At 41.9% G+C, this 23,850-nt stretch overlaps 1 protein-coding gene across 1 annotated transcript in view; it reads right to left on the bottom strand.

The window, feature by feature from the left end:
* Positions 1-9,744: 9,744 nt before the first annotated feature.
* Positions 9,745-23,850, bottom strand: part of tmem47 (transmembrane protein 47) — a 58,074-nt gene continuing 43,968 nt past the window's right edge. The window contains exon 3 of the mRNA XM_041211727.1: positions 9,745-11,059. Coding sequence (XP_041067661.1) covers positions 10,881-11,059 — 179 coding nt within the window. The 3' untranslated portion in view covers positions 9,745-10,880. The remainder of the gene's footprint in view (positions 11,060-23,850) is intronic.

Here is a 23,850-nt window from a genome sequence, read left to right as displayed (position 1 = left end):
GAGAAACCAATTCAGTCAGATTTTATTTTTGAACTTTAAAGGTGTTATTTTCAGTAAAAGGCAGTTCTGTTCTTCATGTGGCTTTGATATATTTCATTAGAGATGTTTATGGATTCTTCACTGCATGTTTGCAATGGGTGAACCATTAACAGATTCAAAATAAAGGCATTTTGATTCATTTTATGAATTTGCAGTCAACCAAGTGACATTCATTAAGATCAGAAGTGGTTTCATTGGTTAGTATGTGTCTGCACCTCCCATGTGGAAAATAAATCGAATATAGGTTTGTTTAACATACTGGGTCCAGAGTTTGAATCCAGCCTAGGTTAATAAGTCGGAACTGCCAACTGTAAGATTTGCATGTGAAATGATCCTGTGCAGTCTCAGTCAGGTTATTCTGATCATATATAAGGAGTGCACCCAGTTTAGTATTACATTTGTCGACCTGACTCAGAAAAGCAACAAAGTGTGTTGATGTGGGAAATGGAACTATTATTTTGCTGCAGTAGGAACACTCTTCTGAGCCCCAATGTATAAAATTCTGACAGGGATGGACAGACTGGGCACAGGGATGATGTTTCCTCTGGCTGGAGTGTCTAGAACAAGGGGTCACAGTCTCAGGATATGCGGTAAGCCATTGAAGGCTGAGATGAGGAGAAACTTCTTCACTCAGAGGGTGGTGAACCTGTGGAATTCTCTACCACAGAAGTCTATGGAGGCCAAGTCACTGAATATATTTAAGAAGAAAATAGATAGCTTTCTGGACTCTAAAGGCATCAAGGGATATGGGAAGAGAGCAGGAGTATGGCATTGAGAGAGAGGATCAGCCATGATCATATTGAATGGCAGGGGAGGCTTGAAGGGTGGGATGACCTACTCCTGCTCCTATTTTGCTATGTTTTCTTTGTTTTTATACTGAAGCAATAGCAGATGCTGTCACAGTTCCACAGAAGATGAAGGTTGTACACTGGTGACCCTACCCTCAAATGGGTACCATAATCCCAGAATCAATTACCGAGAATTCACCAATGTGAAAGGAAGCTCAGATTCTGCCAGTGGACAGTGGCAGATCTGTGCAGCCTCCTGCAAGAGAAACAGTGGTCCTCAGTGCCACTAGGCTTCCCTCTTCCAGTAGCAGTCAAAATGATGACAGTCTTCAAATATTTTGCATCAGGGCTCTCCCTGGCTACAAGGGGCATGGCACATGTTAGCCATATGTTAGCCAGATGTCCCACTCTCTCGATGTGCAGTTGGCATATGACACAATATGCATGTATGCTAGTTATCTTAGGAGTAACCATTCCATGTTCATTCTATATCACTCCAACATCTCCACAGTTTTTGAGCAAGAGCAGTGGTTACAAGGATGACTAGGGGACAAGTTGTAATGGTCCTATCTGGCATCCACAAAAACCCAGTGGAAAAATGACTTGGAACTGGATGACTTGGGACAGTAATCAAGCAAACCTTGATGTGCTAAAGCAGTGATTCAGATATCTGGGTAAATCAGGGGGTTCTCCTTCAATACTGACCCCATTGCCCTTCCTGTGTCATTGTGTTCCACTGCATCCTGTATACTTTCACTTGAAATAGGGTCTGAATATTGATATCAACATCCTGGGGGTTACCATTCACCAGAAACTAAACTGGATCAGCCATATAAACACTGTGGTGCCAAGAGCAGGTCAGAAGCTGGGATGCTGTGAGGAGTATCTCACCTCCTGAATCTCCAAAGCCTGTCCACCATCTACAAGGCATAATTCAGGAGTGTGATGGAATACTCTCCACTTGCCTGGATGAGTGCAGCTCCCAAAACACTCAAGAAGCTTGACATCATCCAGGACAAAGCAGCTGCTTGATTGGCACCCCCTCCACCACCTTCAACATTCACTTCCACCACCACCAGTGCAAGTTGGAAGCAGTGTGTCAAAATCCTGGAACTCCCTCCCCAACAGCACTGTGGATGTACCTACACCACATGGACTGCAGTGGTTCAAGTAGGTGGTTCACCACCACCTTCTCAAGGGCAATTAGCGATGGGCAGTAAATGCTGGCCCAGCCAGCGACACCCACATCCCATGAAAAAAAATTTAAATACCAGCAGCTGCTGAAGAGGAATCCTCACCTAAGAAATAAGAGTTCCAGGAATGAGAAAACGTAGGAAAAGCTGCTGCATGGAAGGCAGCAGATCCCAGGCTAGCGTTTCCAATAGCGGGAAAAGAACCCCTGCATTAGTAGTCCTTCGAAACCATCCCATTTGTGCCTTTCACATTATGAGAAAAAAAATCTGATTACCATTTGCAAGGATGCCATTTGCCATTGAAGGCTGGTTAAATCAGCCTAACCCAATGAACAAAAGAACTTGCATTAGCTATGATAATTTTTAACACTTTGACAGAGTGGCATAACAAAAGCATTTCGGCCTATTGTTACCCCATCAAACTCATCTTCACTGTTCCATTATCTATTTTAGTGCTACTATAAGGAGATCCCTTCAGTAAGGGTGATGGAAGTCGTGTTTAAATGAGGGTTGTTGAGATGGCCGTGGGAAGCTACCTCCAGCAGCACCTGCCCTCAAGATCAAAAGATGACCATCTCTTCATGTCAGCTTAATAAGCTTCAGAACTGGTTGTCAGTATGAGACTCTTTACATGCACGGCTGATATTCCTGAAAAGCTGTGTGTTTTGTAGTTATATTCCCAATAATGATATTCAAAAGAAATGTATATTTATAATAGTTTCTAAACTTTACCCTGATATCTCCATACTTTTGTATTCAGCTTTTCAGGGAAGAAAATGAGCCTGGACTCTACTCACTGACATTGCTTTGCAATCTTTATTTTTTTGGTTTGTTAAAAATGTATAGCACCCCACAGGTTAAATGCAAATTAACAGTCAAGTAATTCAGACGCAGCATTGCAACAACTGGAATATCACACTAAGAAAGTCTACATTTTTTCTGCTGGATGATGAAAGGGCTAATTTGTTCACAAAATGGAACAAATTAATCTTGCAATTTAGACTGTTGTGTAGTCATATCATAGTTAGTTATCATGGTTTCACTCTGTGATTTTACTGACTGCCCAAAGAGTCTCTTCACCTTGTGTTTGAAAATGATTTCTGTCCTCTCCTTTATATATACTGCACTAAATAATCATTTAATCTAATCATTTTAAAATGCAACATGTCAAGTAACTGTTGGCTTAGTATAATCATAATAGAATAGTAAATATATTTTTGTGCATTGATAGAGCTAATATTGCTGCTGGTTCACACCTGGATCTATGTATTTCATTGCAAAAAAATTAAAATATTAGTCATTTTGTGAGATTAAAAGGCACATTTGTTATAAATTACATTAATAAGTTAACTGGTTAAGTTCACTGCCGAGTCAATGAAACCACTTCATCTTTGTTAATAAATTCCACGTATTGTGGTTAAACAGATACATTTGAGATCTTAAAGGCTTGATCTTTTTCTTTTGAATTACATAATTTAATACAGCAGTTAAACCACAAATCCCACTCAACTGATCTGTAATGGTTTTCTCCTCCCACTTCCACACTGTTATCTCTGGTGTCCCCCAACGAAAGGGTCCTCTCCTATTTCCACACACTACCCCTGGGCAACATCATGCAAAAACACAGCATGAAATTCCACTTGTATGTTGACAACATCAGTTCTACCTCACCACCATTGTTCGTGGCACTTCAACAATCCCTAAATTATCAGACTGCTTATCCAGCATCCAGTTTTTGATAAGCAGAAATTTCCTTCAACTAAGTATTGGGAAAAACAGAACTATCGGGCTGGATTTTGTTCCAGTGAAGCAGGTCCCCCCCGCCCACCAACCAGTTAGAGCAACTCTGTGTTGCTTCTAAAGGGGAGGCCTGATGCAATTACATGTCCATCAGGCACTTAACTGGCTAGCATCAGGCCTCACATGGGATTAAGGCCCTTGGAGGGCAGAAATCCAGGCCCAAGAGCTGCTGGCCAATCAGAGGCTGGCAGCTCTCCATTGCAGACATGCCACCAGGGGTGGTAGCTGCTACTGGTAATGCACTGAGGCCCGCCCTAGAATAAACACTGGATCCCAGGGCACAGGTGAGTGATAGTGGGCTAGAGATCAAAACAGGGGTTTGTCAGCAAGGGGTATGTCAGAGGAAAGGTCAGGGACTGGCTTTCAGCAGTTTCTCTCCCTTCCCGATGCAGAGTGCCTATCAACAAGGAAGCCCCTTACCACACCCACACTCCCCCACCCCACATGGCTGCAGGCAAACTTGACAGGGTTTGTTGGGCAGCCTTCAGGAGGCACGGGTAATCCATTCAAGTTCAGAGGTACCCCAAACCACCATTAAATTCCAGTGGGCTCAGGGATAATTGGCTTTAAGTGGCTCTTTAATGAACCTAATTGCCTTCCCGCCAATGGCGAGCAGGATTCCCGCATCGGACCCTTCACACCCCTAATTTAATTGGGGACAGTTTTCCTGATGTCATAATCTGAGGTGGCTACTCAAGCCCTATTCTCCCAGCCCTCCGCCACCATGACCTCTCCAGCGGGCTCCAATAAATCCAGCCCATTGTCATGGCTCCCTGACAAAAAGTATGTTCACTCACTGCTGACTCCATCCCTCCCCTAGCAACTGTCTGAGACTAAATCAGATTGTTTCCAACCTTGGTATTGTACTTGACCCCAAGATGAGCTTCCTCACCACACTGACCCCAAGATGAGCTTCCTCACCACATGTATGCGACATCACTAAGGCCATCCATTTCCAACTCTGTAACATTGCCTGGCTCTGTCCCTACCTCAGTGATGAAACCCTCATCCATGCTTTGGTTACCTTTAAATTTGACTTTAACAATGAATTCCTGCTCAGCTTCCCACATTCTACCCTCTTGAGACCATCCAAAACTTGGCTCACCATGTCCTAACTCACACCAAGTCCCATTCAGCCATCACACCTGTGCTTGCTGGCTGACATTAAGCAAAATTTTAATTTCAAAATTCTCATATTTGTTTTCAAACTCCTCCAAGGTCTCAGTCCTCCCTATCTCTGCAACCCTCTATGGCATCTGTAGTCCTCCAATTCTGGCCTCTTGAGCATCCCCGATTTTAATCGCTCCATCAATCAACTTCATTTGTCATGGCCCAAGGTTCTGGAATTCCTTCCTTAAGCCTCTCCACCCCTCTTCTTCTCTTTCCTTGTTTAAGACATACCTTAAAACCTACCTTTTTGCATTGGCTTTTGGTCATCTGTCTAATATTGCCATATGTGGGTCGGTGTCAAATTCTGCTCCTGTGAAGTTTTAGTATGTTAAAAATGTTATATACAAACAAGTTGTTGTTGTAAGCTATGGATCATGACTGAGATCTGGTGGGGGGGCATGCAGGGCGGTTGGCATCTGATTAAAAGTGCACAAGCCATGTAAAACATTTATGGGGAAGGCAGATATTGTCTAAGGGTGTTGCAAGGTCTACTGTGTAGAAAGATGATCAATATTATGCTCAGGTCATGCAAGGCATTGATCTATTTCTACATAGCAAAGATATTAACGTTTAGGAGAAGGTGCAGAGGATACTGAACCAATGCTTAGCATTAGAGTTCTTAGTTACAAAGAGACACTCCAAGATGTAGGGCAAATTACTGTAGAAAAATGCATGCTCGGAGGGGGGGAATGATTGAAATTTTTGAAAAGATGAAACAATTAGATTCAGTCCAGCTGGATAGGTTATTTGTGATTGATAGGGATTGGAGGACTAATGAACGTGCATATAAAATCTTTAGTCAGAGTTAGAGTAGATGCCAGAAAGTATTTCTTTTCAGATAGGAATATCTCTCTGAAACAGGTTACAGAAACATGCAGCTGGAATATGTATTCCTTTATTAGGGAACTTGATAAGTTCCAGAGTGCTTCCAATTAAAGAAGGTAAGTTGTTAGTTGGGATGTCCTCAGAAAACGCCCCTGCACGAGTAAAATCTAAACGACATATGACAGGCAGGAAAAAATGGTGAATGGTTTCTATCTTCACTGTCTCAGATGTGTCCTCAGCATCTCTGGGGTGGGCAAAGTTGCTGTAATATGCCTTTAAGGGATAGCAGCATGCCAACACTAGGGAGGGGGAAGTGTGTCATGTGATTCAATCTCAGTTTCACTTTGGCCTGTGAGCAGGAAATAGCACACACAGCTCTGCTGCTGGTGTCTTCAAGCATTCTATTCATGCACATATGTTCTTACTTGCCTAGTTTAAATAAATGAACACAGAATGTGTTTACCCAATCTATTATGCGTGATCGGTACTTTTATAAAATTATAAACACTCGACAAAGGTCACCAACTCAGAGCATGCTAATTCTGACAGCACACACTCATTACTAAGTCAATGACATCTGCGATGACTTGCCCACATTCATCAAATAAATGACAGCCATATACCCAAAGACCTTTTGTACAATGAACTGGCCACTGGGTCATGAGCTGCTGGCATCCATACTTCTGTTACAAGGACACCTGGAATAGAGATATGAAAATGATGGACATTGGCACAAGCTATTGAAACACAATTGCTGATGGCTGGGACCTCTAGAGGCTGACAGTTCAGAGGGGCATTGGAAGAGGTGAGGAGATTCGGAAAACTCAGCTGGCTAAGAGGTCCCAAAAAAAAGAGATCAATGAATCCTGCACTTTCTCAGCCCACTGCCTTCATTTGCAGCCAGTGCAGCAGAGACTGCCAGAGTGGGACTTGTGAGCTACACTAGGCAATATTTAACATAGACTGACCACCAAGTTGCAAACTATTATGTCTCAAGACAGAAGGTTGCTAGTGCAGTAATAAGTAAACGCCAGCAGAGTTTTCTGGAGCTATAGAGGGCTGGAGAAGAATATGACAACAATTTAAGCTGGAATCAGATTTTTTTTTCTCTCACTTAGGAGGCTGTGTGATTAAGTGGTTGGTAGATGGTGTAAATGTATCTGGATGAGACAGGCCTAATGGGCCTGGTGGTCTTTTCTCATCCTTCTTTTCAAAGGTCCATAGGTAATTTATATCTTACTTTGAAAATATTACTCAGATGATGGAATATGAAGCCACATATCCAAATTTGCCAATCGTGCAAAGATGGGCTGTATTGTAAGCAATGTAAATGGAAGCATAAAATTACAAAGAAATATTAATAGATTAAGTAAGTGGACAAAACTGCAGCAAATGGATTTTAATGTAGGCAAATGTGAGTTCATCCACTTTGGACCTAAAAACTACAGGATACTTACTAAATGATGAAAAGGTAGTAATAGCAGAGATCCAAAGAAATGTGAAGGTCCATGTATATAGATGATTAAAGTACCATAAGCAGGTACAGAAAATGATCAGAAAGGCTCATAGAATGCTGGCATTTATATCTAGATGACTAGAATACAAGCGGGTAGAAGACATGTTTCAACTATTCAAAGTCCTGATTAGACCATACCTGGAGTACTGTGAACAGTACTGTGCACCACACCTGAGTAAGGATGGATATATTGGCCTTGGAGGGAGGGCAGTGTAAATCTACTGGAATTAATTATACCTAGGGCTGCATATTACAGAGGTGCGAAGGGTGGAGGGGGGCCCCACCCCCAGAAGCAAAGTTGGCTGGAAGCCGACTTGGCCCACGTCAATGCACCCCACAGCCATAACATGCTACGGGCGGGCTAAGTTACCTGACAGGGGGACTTCCACCCCAGCAGTCTTGACAGCACCAAGATCTCATTAGTGGATGCAGCCTGTACTGCAACCAGTCCCAAGCAGACGGCCCTGGAGTAAGGCAATTCTGGGGTATTGGGTGGGGAGAGTTTGGCCAGCTTAGGGAGGGTGATGGGGGGGTGGGGGTGGTGGGTTTTGGAGAGTAGGCAGGTAGGAAGAAAGGGCAGGTACTATTTAAGGGGGGCTGACACTGATGTGCAAAGGGCATTTTTAACCAAAACGGCCTGCCCACTCCTGCCTGACTGCCCACACCAACAATATTATGGTTTGGGCAGCATATTACCATTATTTTATCATTATGTATTTACGTATGGCAGGTGGGCTGCCAATTTTGGCACCCGCCCACCTATCATGTAGGATTGAGCTTGGGGAAAGATGAGAAGGTAGTGGGGTAGGCACCTGCCCTGTTTTATATGCTTCTTCTGCCGAAAACACACCCAGCACATAAAATCCAGCCGCTCGTTTCCAAGGGTTAAGTTAGAAGGAGAAATTACACAAACTTGGATTGTATTCCATGAAAATTATAAGATTAGGGGGAGAATTTTCTCCCTGTTGGGGGGGGTTGGGCAGGAGCAGGCGCGGGTGTGTGCGCAGCTGATAGCTGCGTGCGATTGGCTGGGCGCCACCATTTTACGTGGGCAGGCCAATTAAGGCCTGTCCAGCGTGACGCGCACCCAGAAGTGCTGAGTGCTCCCTGTGCAGGCGGTGGGAGGGGGGAGAGTTGGGCCCTGTGCTGTTTCGTGCTTGTGCGCAGAGACACAGAGCTGCCTCAGGGAGATTAGTTTTAAGTCCAAAAAAATTTAATAAAGGGAAAAAAAAAATTTAAGATATGTTCCCACATGTGAAACTGTCACATGAGCTGGGACATGTAAAAATGTTTAATAAAATTAATAGACAAGACTTTAAAAACCTTCGTGAAACCTAATCCAGCCTGTGGATGAGGTTTCATGATAAATGCGAAGGCCGCCTGGGCTCTTCGCCTGCTCACCAACCTTAAGCGCAGTTAATTGTTTCAATTGATAGTTAACTGGCCTTAATAGGCCTTTGACAGTTCGGCAGGCACGCAGCCAACTCGGATGCTGAACTGAAAATCTGAATAATGCGCGGTGACGTTGGGACGCACGCGCGATGTCACCGTGCATCATTTTACACCTTGGCGAGCGGGCCCTGTCCCCGCTCGCTGAGCCGAAAATTCTGCTCTAAGAGTTGATTTTTAATTGAAGTTTTAAAAATATTGAGGAAAACAGACAGGCCGGCCAGAGGGAAACTATTTTTGCTAGTTGGAGAATCTAGAACTGGGGACACAGTCTAAAAACCTGACTTAGACATGATATACAATTGTTGTAGAAGTTTGGAGCTCCCTTATGCAAAGTGCAATTGATGTTGGATCAATTGTTAATTTTAGATCTGAAGTTAACAGATTTTTTTGACCAAAGGTATTAATATATATGAGACAAAGGCAGGCATGTGGAATCAGAGCACAGTTGAGCCATGATCTCATTGAATGGCAAAACAGCCTTGAAGGGCTTAATGTCCCATTCCTAATCCTATAAAAATAAATTGGTGAAATGGCTATGCATTGGCTAAGGCTGTGTCATAAATATCAGCAACAAATATCAGTCCTAATATTTTACCAATTGCTGAATGCAATAAAAAGTGAGTTAGGCTTGTTGCCAGTTATATGAAGCATAATTATTTTATATTATAGAAGGCATAATAGCATCCACAGTTGTTAAAGCTTGGAGCACATTTATTGGTTAATTCATGTGTTCTATTTGTTGGCGTTAGTGTACTTGCCAAGGGAATGTTTGTTGCTGAGAACATCAATTTTGTAACATGCGGTTGAAGGAAATAATTGATGGAGTTTAAACATTCAGCATATTCTGTTAATATCCATATAAGAGCAAGAATAGTCCCTGGCAAATATTTTTTAGATAAATCATACAACCCAATCCATAAAAATTGGGAATTATTTAGAAAATAAAAATAAAATGAAAAAATAAGTTATACAGGCCATTTATTCTGCACAGTTCTACTGATTCATAGCGCTGATGCCGTGTTTTATAGTTGAAACAAAACCCCATTTCCTTCCCAAAATATTGCATTTTATAATAACTAAACATAATTTTGAGCTATTATTCTGAGAAGGAAAGATACAGAGAAAGAAAGAGGTAACAAATTACTGGAAATATGGTATTTATCTTAAAAATAAGTCAAAATATGTTTTTTTAGGCACAGTTTAAGGAATAGTATACAATATTCAGGAAGTTGTGTGTAGAGGTCTATATAAAAATACAGTAGTTGCTCAAATAAATTAGAGTGCTTACCATAGTATATAAGGTCCTTTCTGGCTTTTCAACTCTTCAAAATGTTCATCTTTGACTTTATAACAAGCGGCTTCTGAGTACATGTACATTTGTTGTGTTTTTTATCTTTAAAGATACTTCATAAAATTCATTTGTAGGCGTAAAAAAATGATAAAGAAAATGCTGCAGTTTTAATTTGACAATACAAATGGAACTTCAGCACAGCACTAGAACTGCTTTGTGTTCCAAACGCATTGTAATAATTATAAACAGGAGTAATATAATTCTACTGTGCATTAGGATACGAAGTTTACAGAAGATGTTGCTGAATATTAGTAAATGGATACAAGCATGCAGTTTTACTTAGGTTACCACAGAACAATCAGCAGTTGACATACTTTATCTGAACCAAATCCAAAGATGAGGCATAAGTTCCCAGCATCAATACAGGAAACACAAAACTATCAGAGTCAGGGTAAGTTCTTTCGAGCAGACAGATAGAAGTGAACATCTTGCAGTTGTGGTTTTTGTTTAATATTCTTCGCTGTAAACCAACCTCTTCTGTGATTCTTCTTAGATGATGTGACACTATCAGAAGTCTGCATTCTAGCCATCCATATGTAAAACTGCCAATGTACAAAAAATTCAGCCATAACTTTTTCTAGAGTTTCTTCAGTGTGGTGCAGGATTTAAAACAATTATCTTCATTATAGCCAAAGTGGATAGTGCATTGATAGGACAGGTTAAATACCACACTTCAACTGAGAGAACAGCAAGTAAGCATAGGTGGTGAGCTCTACTTTAAATTTGTCAGTGGAATCAGTTCTGGTCTAGTAGTAGTCATCATAGTTCTTCGGGTTTAAGCAGTAAAGAACGGCTCCCCCAAATGAGAAGATGGTAGCTCCCCAGGCAATGCCATAACCCCAGTTGAACTCATGATATGTTCGCATGGTGGCTGTTTCCACAAATTTGATTGGATACAAAATGAGTCCACATACTTGGAGAACAACTGCAAAGAAATACATGTGGTTAAAACAATAGCCATATGTTTTTTTGGCCACAAACATGAAGAGTGGAACTTTTAATATTGTAGGCTCGCTTGTCTCCAGCTGTGTTCAACCTACATAACACCTTTTATTTGTAACATTCATTAACAAAGTGGAGAAATATTTCAGTATTGTTGTCACTGAAAATCATGAAAGGTTAAAATTTAAGTAGGTACTTCACACTAAAGCTAAAAATTAATGTTAGAGTTTGTAATATGATTATAATTATAGCAATTTGTCAAAAAAAATCATTTAAGGCATTACTTCAAGTGCCACCTGCTCTTCGTCCCACTTGTATATATTCCATTAAATAGAGCAGTTGGGTTGGGATCACTAAGTATATTAAATACACATCAATTTCCATAGCTATTATTTCATTTTGCCCTCATCTTTCTAGCAAGCTGATAAACTTAATATTAGCCCATGGTACAGGTCCAATTTCTCAAACCTCCCCCATTCATCCAAAGGTAGATACACATCTTAAGTTAGAAATTTACACATAGAACCCAAACTCAGCTCTTATGCAGGTCAAGTTTTGAACTTATGCACATTATTAAGATGATTTTCCATCTTCCAGTTTATTCTATAAATCATATGACCAGAGTCTCAGTCCTTCTTAACAGCTGTGCACAAGATGGAGGATGTCACCAAATCATATAGAACTTTTATTTTGGTAACAATCTTCACCAGGGTCCATGAGGTTTTTCATGCATTAATGTTGATGGGAGCTCCCATATTCCTGTTATAAATCTACCTCTAATTTTCTCCTTGAAATCCTTAATCTTGTTTTCAAATCCCTCAATATTCTTACCCTTTCCCATCTTTATAATAACCTCCAGCCCTAAAACTCTCTCGGACATCTGCATTCCTCTCACTCTAGCTTTTTGAACATTCCTGATTTTGATCACTCCACCAAAGGTGTCTTCAGCTGCTAAGGCCCTAAGCTCTGGAATTCCCTCCCTAACCCTCTACACCTCTCTACCTCACTTTCTTCCTTAAGACACTCCTTAAGACCGTCTTCTCATCTGTCCTATTTCTCCTTCTATGGCTTGGTGTCAAACTTTACTTAATAACACGCCTGAGAAATGCTTTGGAAAGTTTTACTGTTTTAAAGGTGCTTTATGAAACATGCTGGTTTGAAAGTACTTAGTCAAGCTGAGATATGGTAATAAGGCCCTTTAGTACATAACCATTTGTCAACCTGGATGGTGAACCTAAAATAAAAATGGAAAGCACTAGAAAAACTCAGCAGGACTGGCAGAATCTGTAGAGGGAGAAATGGAATTAACATTTCAAGTCCTATGTGATTCTTCTTCAGAACTCTCTTCTGACTGTTCTTTCAAAGAAGAGTCGTATTGGACTCGAAACATTAACTCTGTTTCTCTCTCCTCAGAGGCTGCCAGACCGGCTGAGTTTTTATGACATTTTCTGGTCTCTATTTCAAATTTGCAGCATTTACAATATTTTGCTTTTATGATATGGATGGTGGACCAGGTGGGCTACAAGCAAAATGCTGAACCCAGTCTAGTTGTCAACCAGCAATCAAATTTGTAGCAAGTTCCGAGATGCCAAACATGAATGGAAACCCACATGCAATTGTACTCTGCCTTAAATCATAATCAGTTTTGAGGGCCATTGCTGCCCTAGCTGAGATTGGTTAAATCACACAGAACAAGTGGGTTGTACAGAACTTGAGTACTGCTGAAAAAAGAGACATGTTGAAGCTGTTCATCATGCACTCATCAGGGCACTTTGCAAGAATACCAATATAGGGGGAAAACAACAATTTATACTGAATGTGAAGAGAGTGCTGATAGGTTGGCAAGTGATTGGTAGAGGAGTTGCCATGGAGAATGCATCAGTGATGGTGGCTGACAGTTAACTGCCAGGCATTGTTTGAAATTTAAACACGGCAGCTTGACCCTGATTGGTCAAGGCATTGCCCTGAGGAATGAGTCAGCGAATGGCTCTCACTTATTTTGTGTACTGGCCTTATTTTCACTGGTGAGTTTTATGAAGTCTCGGGTACCGGTGGACTCCTGTTAAAGTCAAAGTGTTGAAACATCACTTTAATTGAGTGATTAACAAATGGTAATTGCCAATCCTCCTCTAATAAGGCGCTTGTGCACACACTGTATGCACAAATAGGCACAATGGGCAGAATTTTATGGCCCCGTTTCAGCGGGGATGGGGCTGTACAATGCGGTGAGACATTCTAACCTTCATTGGCTTCGGTGGGAATGTAACATTCTGCTGCCGTAAAACTTTCCCCTATGTGTGTATATGCTCTATCTGTCTGCAAAGAACAGGGACCTGTGTATTAATATATGTAACTTTCAATACATGAAAATGCCCCACATTGTGAGCCTGACTGACAATTTTAAATTGGTTGTCAGCGTAATTCTTAGCACACTAAGGGTCATTTAGCAAATGATGTCCAATCAAGGAATCACATCTAATGTTGGGCACTGTGTTTTGAGTTTTGGGGAAGCTGTCTTAGGAGGGTTATCCTAGATGCGCAAAGGGCACCCTCCAACCCCGCTGAAGACAGTACACCTTTTCCTTCCCATCCTTTTAAAAACCTTTTTAAAAACATGGGTTGCCCATTCCTGCCCACCTGCCTACGCCAACCATATTATGACGTGGGCAACGTATTATTGGGAACCATTGACTTGCTAACAAGCTCAATTGACCCATAATTATTTATTTACATCTGGTGTGCGGGCTGCCGATTTCAGTGCCCTCTATTGTGTCATCTATTGTGTCATGTGGGTGAGCTCAGGGGTGGGTAGGAAGGTTGTGGCTGGGTACCTATGTTATTTTACATGGCCCCCTGCCAAAAACACACCCGGCGGGGGCATGTAAAAGCCATTGTTTCGATAAGATTTTGTTCTTTATTTAGCTCACAAAAATATTATTCTTCTTCACCACTTTCCCATCTTGTCAATTCTTGGGTGTTGAGTGGTAATTTTTTTGATAGAGGAATGTTGAAGCGGGTGGTTAATTGGTTGCAGGACTACTTTGTGTCAGTGGCATTGGGGATAGCCGGGGTGGGGGGGAAGAGTGGCTCATGCATGAGCTTGTGACTGTTGCCAGCTATGTGAACCTTGCATTCTTAAGGGCAAGCCAGGCAACAATGTGAGCCACTAGGGGTCCATTGCCCTTATTACCTTCTCCTTCTCCTTCGAATCACCCAAGGAATATCTGAGCTCTTTGCCTTGTTTCTCTGGCAGCTTCAAACTTCACTGTTGCACAATGTCGTGCAACTTGGGCTACCATAAGACGAAAGCATCAAGAATCTTGCACACCCCAGTATTAACACCAGCCACACATAGATGGATTGGAAACCTTTGCAGTTGACAGTACTCCTGGTTGTTCTGGGAGTGCCCGGATTGTCATGTGTGCGCTGTCGATGGCACGCTGCACCTTGGAAAGCCAGCAAGAGCTGCAAAGCAGAATCCCCCCTCATTCAAACTGGTTTCCTCACAGGTTAACATAGATGCCATCCTGCCAACAAGCCATCAGCGACCTGTCTAATGTATTTGTGGTGGCCGACTGGGAGGTCCTGGAAACATCTCTGGCAAAGCTCTGGAAACATCAGGAGGCAAAGAGGTTTAAGGGGTGGTGATGACTTTGACTGCCACTGGTAATACATGGAGACCAGGTCCAGCATGGAGTAGGCCTTCTTCTAGGAGGCTGCAGATATCTGCCACTACCTGACATGACGTTCTATGCCTCCTGAGGCACCAGCATTCAGACATATTAAGGAAAATGATCCTCTGTCAGTAGACCCTATTTTGTGGGTAGTAGCTCCTATGAGTTGCACCTCTCTGCTAAACCCCTCTTTCCTGTTCAGCTACAGGTCTGTGAGCAGCAGGCCAATGTGGGTGCTTTTACTGCTGCTGTTGTTGATCACCTTGGCCTTCATCTGAAGTCCAGTCTAAGATAGCATAAGCAGCACCTATCTTGATGTGATGGAGCAAACCACCAAAGTTTTGAAAGTAACTTCCAAAGTCCAGGCAGTAACTGTCAGCTAACATAATGTGAACAACTTCCTTCCCACTAGTTGGTAAGCAGTTGTAAGTACTGAGCATTTATTGGCATATTTTCCTGAAATTGCTTCACCCCCACCACCCCCAATTGCCCCTGTGTACTGGCCTTATTTTCACTGGTGAGTTTTATGAAGTCTTGGGTACTCCTGTTAAAGTCAAAGTGTTGAAACATCACTTTAATTGAGTGATTAACAAATGGTAATTGCCAATCCTCTAATAAGGCGCTTGTGCTCACACTGTCAATTTCATTAGTTTTAATCCCCCCATTTGCACCCAAACCCATGCACCCTTAAAGGTTAAAATTTAGCCCTATCTCTCTTAGGTCCACTTGTTTCACCACTGAATTGACTTGCTCCCAAGTTTGCACCAATTCTATATGGAATGGTTGTGGCATGAGTTAACTAATGCAGCTAAGGAGACAGCATACCTTCATCTGGCTCCTCTCATAATGTGCTGGAGCTACACTGTGAAATTTTTGTGTGTGGAGTCACAGGCATGAACATTCTTCCAATTACTCAAGAGTGTAGCATATTTGTAATCTGATGTATTACCTCATCCATCATTATAACTCAATAATTTGCCATTTTTTTCTGGAAACATCTCAACCATGTATTTTTGAAAGAATGTTTCCAATAAGCAATTTAAAAAAAACATTAACCCCGGTATTACCAATATTAGAAATCTGAACAAAAATCCAGATACTCCAGGATAGGGAGCACAGTTGTAATGTATGTTCCTGGACTAGTAATCCAGAGAACTCCTGGTCTAATGGGCTGGAGTCATGAGTACAAATCCCACCATGACAGCTGGGGAACTTTAAATTGAATTAAATAAAAGTGGAATAAAAAGCTAATCTTGATAAGGGTAACAAAAGAACTACTGGATTGTAGTAAAAACCCATCTCTTCACTAATGCCCTTTTGAGAAGGAAATCTGTCAACCTTACCTGGTCTGGTTTACATGTGACTCTAGACCCACAGAAATGTGGCTGATTTTTAACTGCCCTCTGAAATGGCCTAGCAAGCCATTCAGTTGTAGCAAACTAGTAGAGGAAAGTCAAATAAGAATAAAACAGGGTGAACTGCCCAAAAGCAACCAAAACATCACATATGATAAAGGCACAACTGCCCCAGTCGATATTGCAAAGCCCTCCTCACTAGCAACTGGGGACCTCTGCCAAAATTAGAACAGCTATCCCACAGATTAGTCAATGATATAATGATACTTATTGAATCATATCTCATAGCCACTGGCCCAGATGTCTCCATGAATATCCCCATCCTGAAATATGGCAGAGTCTAGCACACTAGTACAAAAGACAAGGCCGAAGCATTTGCAATCCTCTTCAGCCAAGCTGTTCCAATACAGTTAGGACACTGACATCTACCTGACAGTGTGGTAAATTGCCCAGGTATATCCTGTCAACAAAGAGCAGGGCAAATCCAATCTGGCCAATTACCACCCTTTCGTTTACTGTCAATCATCAGCAAAGTGTTGGAAGATGTTGTCAACGGTGCTATCAAGCAGCAATTATTCAGCAATAACTTGATCACCGATGCTCCAGATCTTATTACAGCAGAGTGCCAAAGCAAGAATAATTGTCCTCAGCATCAAGGCAGCATTTGACCGAATGTGGCATCAAGGGATTCCATTAAAATTGAAATAAATGGGAATAGGGGGAAAACTTTCCACTGGTACTTATCACAAAGGAGCGTGGTTGTGGTTGTTGGAGTCCAATCATCTCAGTCCCAGGAGATCACCTCAGGAGTTCCTCAGGTTAGTGTCCTAGGCCCAACCATCTTCAGCTGTTTCATCAATGATCTTTCTTCCATCATAAGGTCAAAAGTGGGGGTGTTTTCTGGTGATTGCATAGTGTTAAGTGCCATTTGTAAGTCCTCAGATACTAAGCATCCCTTGCCCATATGCAGCAAGACCTGGACAATATCCAGGTTTGGGCTGATAAGTAGCAAGTAACATTTACACCACACAAGTGCCAGGCAAAGACCATCTCCAGCAAGAGAGAATCCAACCATTTACTCTCATTGACTTCCCCACCATCAATATCCTGCGGCTAACCCATTGACCAGAAACATAACTCAGCTGGCCATATAAATACAGTGACTACACAAGCAGGCCAGAGACTGGAGATTAGGTAATGAATAACTGCTCTGCTGCCTCCCCACAGCCTGTCCACCATTTCCAAGGCATAAGTCAGGAATATGATGAAATACTCTCCACTTGGCTTGATGAGTGCAGCTCCAAACACACTCAAGAAGCCTGACACCATCCAGGACAAAGCAACCTGCTTGATTGGCACCCTATCAGCCACTTTAAAGGTTCACTACCTTATCTAATGACACTGATGCACAGTGGCAGCAGTGTGTGCCATCTGCAAGATGTACTACAGAAGCTTACCGAGGTTCCTTTGACAGCACTTTATAAACATGTAACCTTTACCACCTACAAGAACAAGGGTTGCACATGGGAACACCACCACAAAAAAAACCTCCCCTCCAAGTCACATGCCAACCTTGGAAATATATCACTGATCCTTCACTAGTGTTGCGTTAAAATCATGCAACTCCCTCCTTAAACTGCTCTGAGTTTGTACTTATACCATATGGACCACAGTAGTTCAAGAGATTGGCTGTTCACCACCTTCTCAACAACAATTAAGAATAGACAATAAATGCTGATGTTGTCAGTGATGCCCATTGCCAATGGACGAATCAAAAAAAATTCCTAAAGTATACATCAAAATATTGACTTATTCTATACATTTAAATTTTTAGAGATGATCTTATTATAATCCCAAACTTTATTGATCATGGGGCTCCTATAAAACAATCTACTGATTGAAAACGTAACATTGAACTCAGACACACAGGCTTGCAGCCTCTGCTCTATCTGAAACTACATTTTAAGGTAATTTAAGTAAAATCTGTACACAATTTTGCCCAAATATAACATATCTGCATTTTGGCACCAACTTGCCTTTTTTCTTCAAATGTAAGTTAGCATTTTAAATGATGTAAATAAAACCCCGTGAAAAAGCAGAAGCTTTAGTATTGAATTCAGGGTCAGTAAATGCTTTTTGAATGAATAGAAGAACAAGTTCTTCATCCATGGGCGGAATGACATTTCCAATGGTTACTAAAAAACTAAAGAATACAATAAAAAATTTTCAACATTGGTTTTTACATGACCCTCTTCATGTGACTAAGTTTACATAATTTGTAACATTTTTCTTTTTGTACTTAAAATTCTTTGGCTCCCCGAGGTAGCTCTGTGCCTTCAGGGAGCTTTCAGTGCGCAGACTTCAATGCTTGTGCTCCTCCCGCCTCCACCCCGGCAGCGTCTTTCATGCTGGCTGACTGTTAATTGGCCAGCCAATGTTAAATCGTGCTCAGGGTCCGATCGCGGATGGCAGTTTGTTTTGTGGCCGCTCCTGGGGGCCTGTCCACCTGACGAGGGGAAAATCCTGCCCATGATTTTCTAATGTCTTTATGATTTTCCCTTAGGTTGTTCACATGAGTGTGATTAATCTTCAATTTCTGGAGACTCTAGGGCAATCAAGAAGAATGTCAATCTTAGAAGCAGCCAGTAGTTTGAGATTTACATCGGATATAATGCTACAGGCTACAGTAATGTGGAGAATTTCAATCAGCATTTTAGGATCCATGTGCTAGATTAAATAAAGAATCTTTCAGATCATAACCTCCGGATTATTACAGGGAAAATGCATTAAATGTATGGCGAGAGACGTGGAGGCATCAATTAACCCATCTAACAACCATAAACTTGCTTGTGATTAAAGGCCAGAGCTGGCACAATTTTTAGAGCAAGGCAATTCACAAATACTTACAAAGCAGAGAAAGAAATTGAAGAGTGGAAGGAAGGAAGGAAAGCAAAACACATTTCAAAAGCAAGGTTGAATCTTTAAATGGATTCAGGCCTCTGCCTTATTGAAACATTAGGAACAGAATTCAGCACCATAAATCTGCTTGATCATTTAATAATTTCATACATGGTCTGTGCCTTAACAACATTTATTTGCCGTTGTTCCATATCACTTGATACACTCACCTATCAAAATGTACAGAATTGTATGAATGTAAATCAGATTTCGTTTATAAATATCCATGGTTGGTTTTATAAATGTAAGGTGTAATATGTTTCTTGTTGTTTTGGAATAGTGAGTAAAATTTTCCTAATCCTTCTGGATGTTACAGAATATTGAAAGTTGGTCCTCAAACTCAGCAATCTAGAACTAAAATCTGTAATAAGTTATTTTGCTCATGCCAAAGCCATCTTTCCCATGAGTAAGGGGTGCACGGTCAGGAGACTACACCTGAGTGAGACAGAGACCAAGTAAGTAGCAAATTAGGTTCACGTGGTAAGCTTTGGTAAGTCATTTTCAGATTTAAATATAGATTAAGAGTCAAGCTCTGACATAGAACTAACACCCTTCAAGTAAGTTAGAGTACCTTGCAGTTGGTTCAATTGGTATTAATTAGATGGGAATTCAGTTCACAGGGAATGCGTTAAGTAAGGTTTGTTGCAACTCATAAAGTGTGTTAAGTATTAGTCAGATTTATCACTACCAGTAAGGTTTATCAATAGTTATAAGGTCTATTAAGTTCATGCCAAGTTAAATTAATATAAGTAAACCAAAGTAAAATAAAGTTAATGTAAGTGAAGTAAAGATAAGACATGGCAGGGCAGATCTGTTACATGGAATGCATGTCCTGTAATACGTGGGAAGTCATGGATGCTACCAGTGACCTAGATGATCACATGTGCAGGAAATGTCACCAGCTGCAGAAACTTGAGCTCTGGGCTTTGGAGCTCGAGCGGTGGCTGGAGTCACTGTGGCATATCTGCAAGGGTAAGAGCTACATGGATAGCACACTCAGAGAGGTGATCTTACCACAGATTAGGAGCATGGAGATAGAAAGGGAATGAGTGACTGCCAGGCACTCCAAGAGAACCAGGCAGGAGTACCCTGAGATCCCGCTCTAAAATCAGTTTTCTATTTCAGATACTGGTGGATACTCCTCAGAGGAGTCCAGTCGGAGCCAAGTTTGTAGCACCACAGGTGGCTCAGCTGTACAGAGGGGGAGTAAGAAGAGGGGAAGAGGAGTGATAAAAAGTCATGGTATGGGGGCAACATATTGGCACAGATAGAAGATTGGCTGGCTAATAGGAAGTTGAGAGTAGGCATAAGTGCGTCTTTTTCAGGTTGGCAAGATATAACGAGTGTTGTGCCACATGGATCAGTGCTGGGACCTCAACCTTTTACCATTTATATAAATGACTTGGATTAAGGGATGGATGGGATGGTTGCCAAATTCACTGATGTCAAGATGGGAAGAAAAATAAGTTGTGAAGACGACCTAAGGAAACTACAAAATGATATAGAGCAGAATTTTGCCCTTGGCGCGCAGGCTTGGTGGGGGGGGGGGGGGGGGCAGGGAGGTCGAGAAGCTGACTACCGCCCACGATCGGGCCCAGAAGGCAATTACATGTTGGTGGGCAATTAAGATGAGTGGCAGCACTCAGCACCCACCTATCAAGCTAAAAAACTTACCCATAGATAGGTTAAGTGAGTGGGCAAAGACCTGGCAAATGGAGTATAATGTGGGAAAATGTGAAATTGTCCATTTTGGCAGGAAGAATAAAAGAGAAGCATTATATCCAAATGGTGAGAGATTGCAGAGCTCTGAGATACAGAGGGTCCGGATGTCTTAGTGCATGAATCACAAAAAGCTAGTATGCAAGTATAGCAAGTAATTAGGAAAGCTAACAGAATGTTATCATTTATTGCAAATGGAATTGAATACAAAAGTAGGGAGTTTATGCTTCAGTTATACAAAGCACCAGTGAAACCACATCTGGAGTACTGTGCACAGTACTGATTACCTTATTTAACGAAGGATGTAAATGCATTGGAAGCAGTTCAGAGAAGGTTTACCTGACTAATACCTAGAATGGGGCAGGTTGTCTTATGTGGAAAGGTTGGACAGGCTAGGCTTGTATTTGCTAGAGTTTAGAAGAGTCAGAGGCGATTTGACTGAATCATATAAGATCCTCAGGGGTCTTGACAGGTGGAGCTGGAGAGAATGTTTCCTCTTGTGGGAGAATCGAGAACTAGGGGTTACTGTTTAAAAATAAGGGATTGCCCATTTAAAATGGAGATGAGGTGAAATCTTTTCTCTCAGAGGGTCATCAGTGTTTGGAACTCTTCCTGAATCGGAATTGGAAGCCAAGTCTTTGAATATTTTTAAGGCAGAGGTGGATAGATTCTTGGCAAGCAAGGAGGTGATAGGCTAATGGGGGTAGGCGGGATGCAGATTTGAGGTTACTATCAGATCAGCCATGATCTTATTAAGTGGCGGAGCAGGCTCAAGGAGCCAAATGGCCTACTCCTGCTCCCTCTTTGTATGGTAGGGGATTTGTTAGTTAAAGGAACAGACAGGCATTTCTGTGGACATAGGCATGACTCCAGGATAGTATGTTACCTCCCTGGTGCCAGGATCAAGGAGTGGCTGCAGGACATTGCTCTGGGGAAGGTGAACTGCCAGAGGTCGTGGTCCATGTCGGTACCAGTGATTGAAGTAGAATGGGGGAATGAGGTCTTGAAAGCAGGTTTTAGGGAGCTAGGAAGGAGATTGAAAAGCAGGACATCCAAAGCAGTAATATCGGGATTACTTCCAGTCCCATGTGCTCGTGAGCACAGAAATAGGAGAATTGAGCAATTGAACATGGCTGGAGAACTGGTGCAGGAGGGAAGGCGTCAGATTTCTGAGGCACTGGGACTGGTTCTGGAGTAGGTGGGACCTGGACAAGATGGACAGGCTGCACCTTCGCAGGGCTGGGACTAACATCCTCATGTGGAGATTCGCTAGTGTTGTTGGGGATGGTTTAAACTAGATTGACAGGGGGATGGGAACTTAAGAAAGAGCTCGGATTTGAGAGAAGCAAAACTGGTAAATAGAAGTAGAAAAGTAGAAAGCAAAAATAGAAGACAGATGAAGTATAGATGAGCATCAAATAGGATCAGAATAAAGAATAATGTTCAAAAAGCAGGATTAAAGGCACTCTGAATGCATGTAGTGTTTGCAAAAAGGTTGATGATTTGAATACACAAATTGAGGTAAATGGGTATGATTTAATTGCCACTTTGGAGGGTGACCAAGATTGGGAATTGAATATCCAAGATATTCAGTATTTAGGAGGGATAGGCAAAATCGAAAAGGAGCCGGGGTAGCAATCTCAATAAGGGATGAGATCAGTACATTCGTACAAGATGATCTTGAATCAAAGAATCAAGATGTAGAATCAGTTTGGGTGAAGTTAAGAAATAGCAAGGGGCAGCAAACATTGATGGGGAGTTGAGTACAGGCCATTAAAATGTGGTGCTAATGTCGGGTATGGTATAAATCAGGAAATCAGAGATGCAAGCAACGTAGATAATACAATATTAATGGGCGACTTCAATTTACACATGGACCAGAATCCTTCCCTCATTGGGTGGGCTCCGGAAGCCTCCTGCCACCCGCGATCAGCTCTGCTCCGTGATTTCACGCAGGTGGGCCAATTAAGGCCCGCCCTGTGTGGATCACGAGCGGCAGCACTCAGCACTGCCTGTGCGGGCGTGGGGAGGGGGAGGGAGAGCAGGCCTGGAGCACAATCTGCGCATTTGTACAAAAGAGTGCTTCAATCTCCCTGAGACATGGAGCTGCCTCAGGGACTTTGAAGCACTTTTTAAAAAAATTAATAAAGACAGTAAAAATTTTTTAAAACATGCCCCCTGATGTGACTCTGTCACGAGCTGGGACATGTTTTAATCCAAAAATAAAGCTTTTAGTTAATGTTTATTTGCTTTAGGAAACCTCATCCCGTTCTTGGATGAGGTTTCCTAAAAAATGTAAGGCCGCTTGGCCTTTTTGCCTGCCCGCCAACCATAAGGTTGGACGGGCAGAGTAAATTTAATTTTAATTAGCTTGTTAATGGCCTTGATAGGCCTTTCAATTATCAGTGGGTGTGCAGCCGACTCCAACGCACACCCGCCGAATGAAATATTGTGCGAGTGCACGATGATGTTGGGATGCACGCCCGACGTCATCACGTGTCATTTTGCGCCTACAAGCCAAGCGTAAAATTCTGTCCATGAACTAGGTTAAGCAAATCATCACTAATGCTCTGGAGGAGGAATTCCTGGAGTTTGTACGAGATGGATTTCTAGAGCCGCACGTTGAGGAGCCAACTAGGGATCGGGCTACTTTGGATTTATTGTTGTGTAATGGGAAAGGGCTAACAACCTTGCTCTAAAGGAGCCTTTGGGAAATAGTGACCATAATATGATAGAATTTTGCAATAAGTTTGAATGCAATGTTGTTAATTCTGAAGTTGGAGTCCTAAATCTGAAGAAAGGATATTATAAAGGTGTGGGGGCATGTTGGCTATGGTGGATTGGGAAAAAAATGCTAAAGAATTTGATGGTAGACAGGCAATGACTAGTATTTAAAGGGATTATACATGGTCGACAACAGATAGACATCCTCTAAGGCATAAACACCGAAAAGGAAAGGTAAATCAACCGTGGTTAAAGTGAAAGACTTTTTAAAGTTCATTCATGGAATGTTAGCATCACTGGCTAGGCCAGCATTTAGTGCCCATTCCTAATTGCCCTTAAGAAGG

This window comes from Carcharodon carcharias, chromosome 18 (assembly GCF_017639515.1).
Source record: "Carcharodon carcharias isolate sCarCar2 chromosome 18, sCarCar2.pri, whole genome shotgun sequence".
NCBI classification, from domain to species: Eukaryota; Metazoa; Chordata; class Chondrichthyes; order Lamniformes; family Lamnidae; genus Carcharodon; species Carcharodon carcharias.
This window is presented reverse-complemented; position numbering and strand designations above follow the sequence as displayed.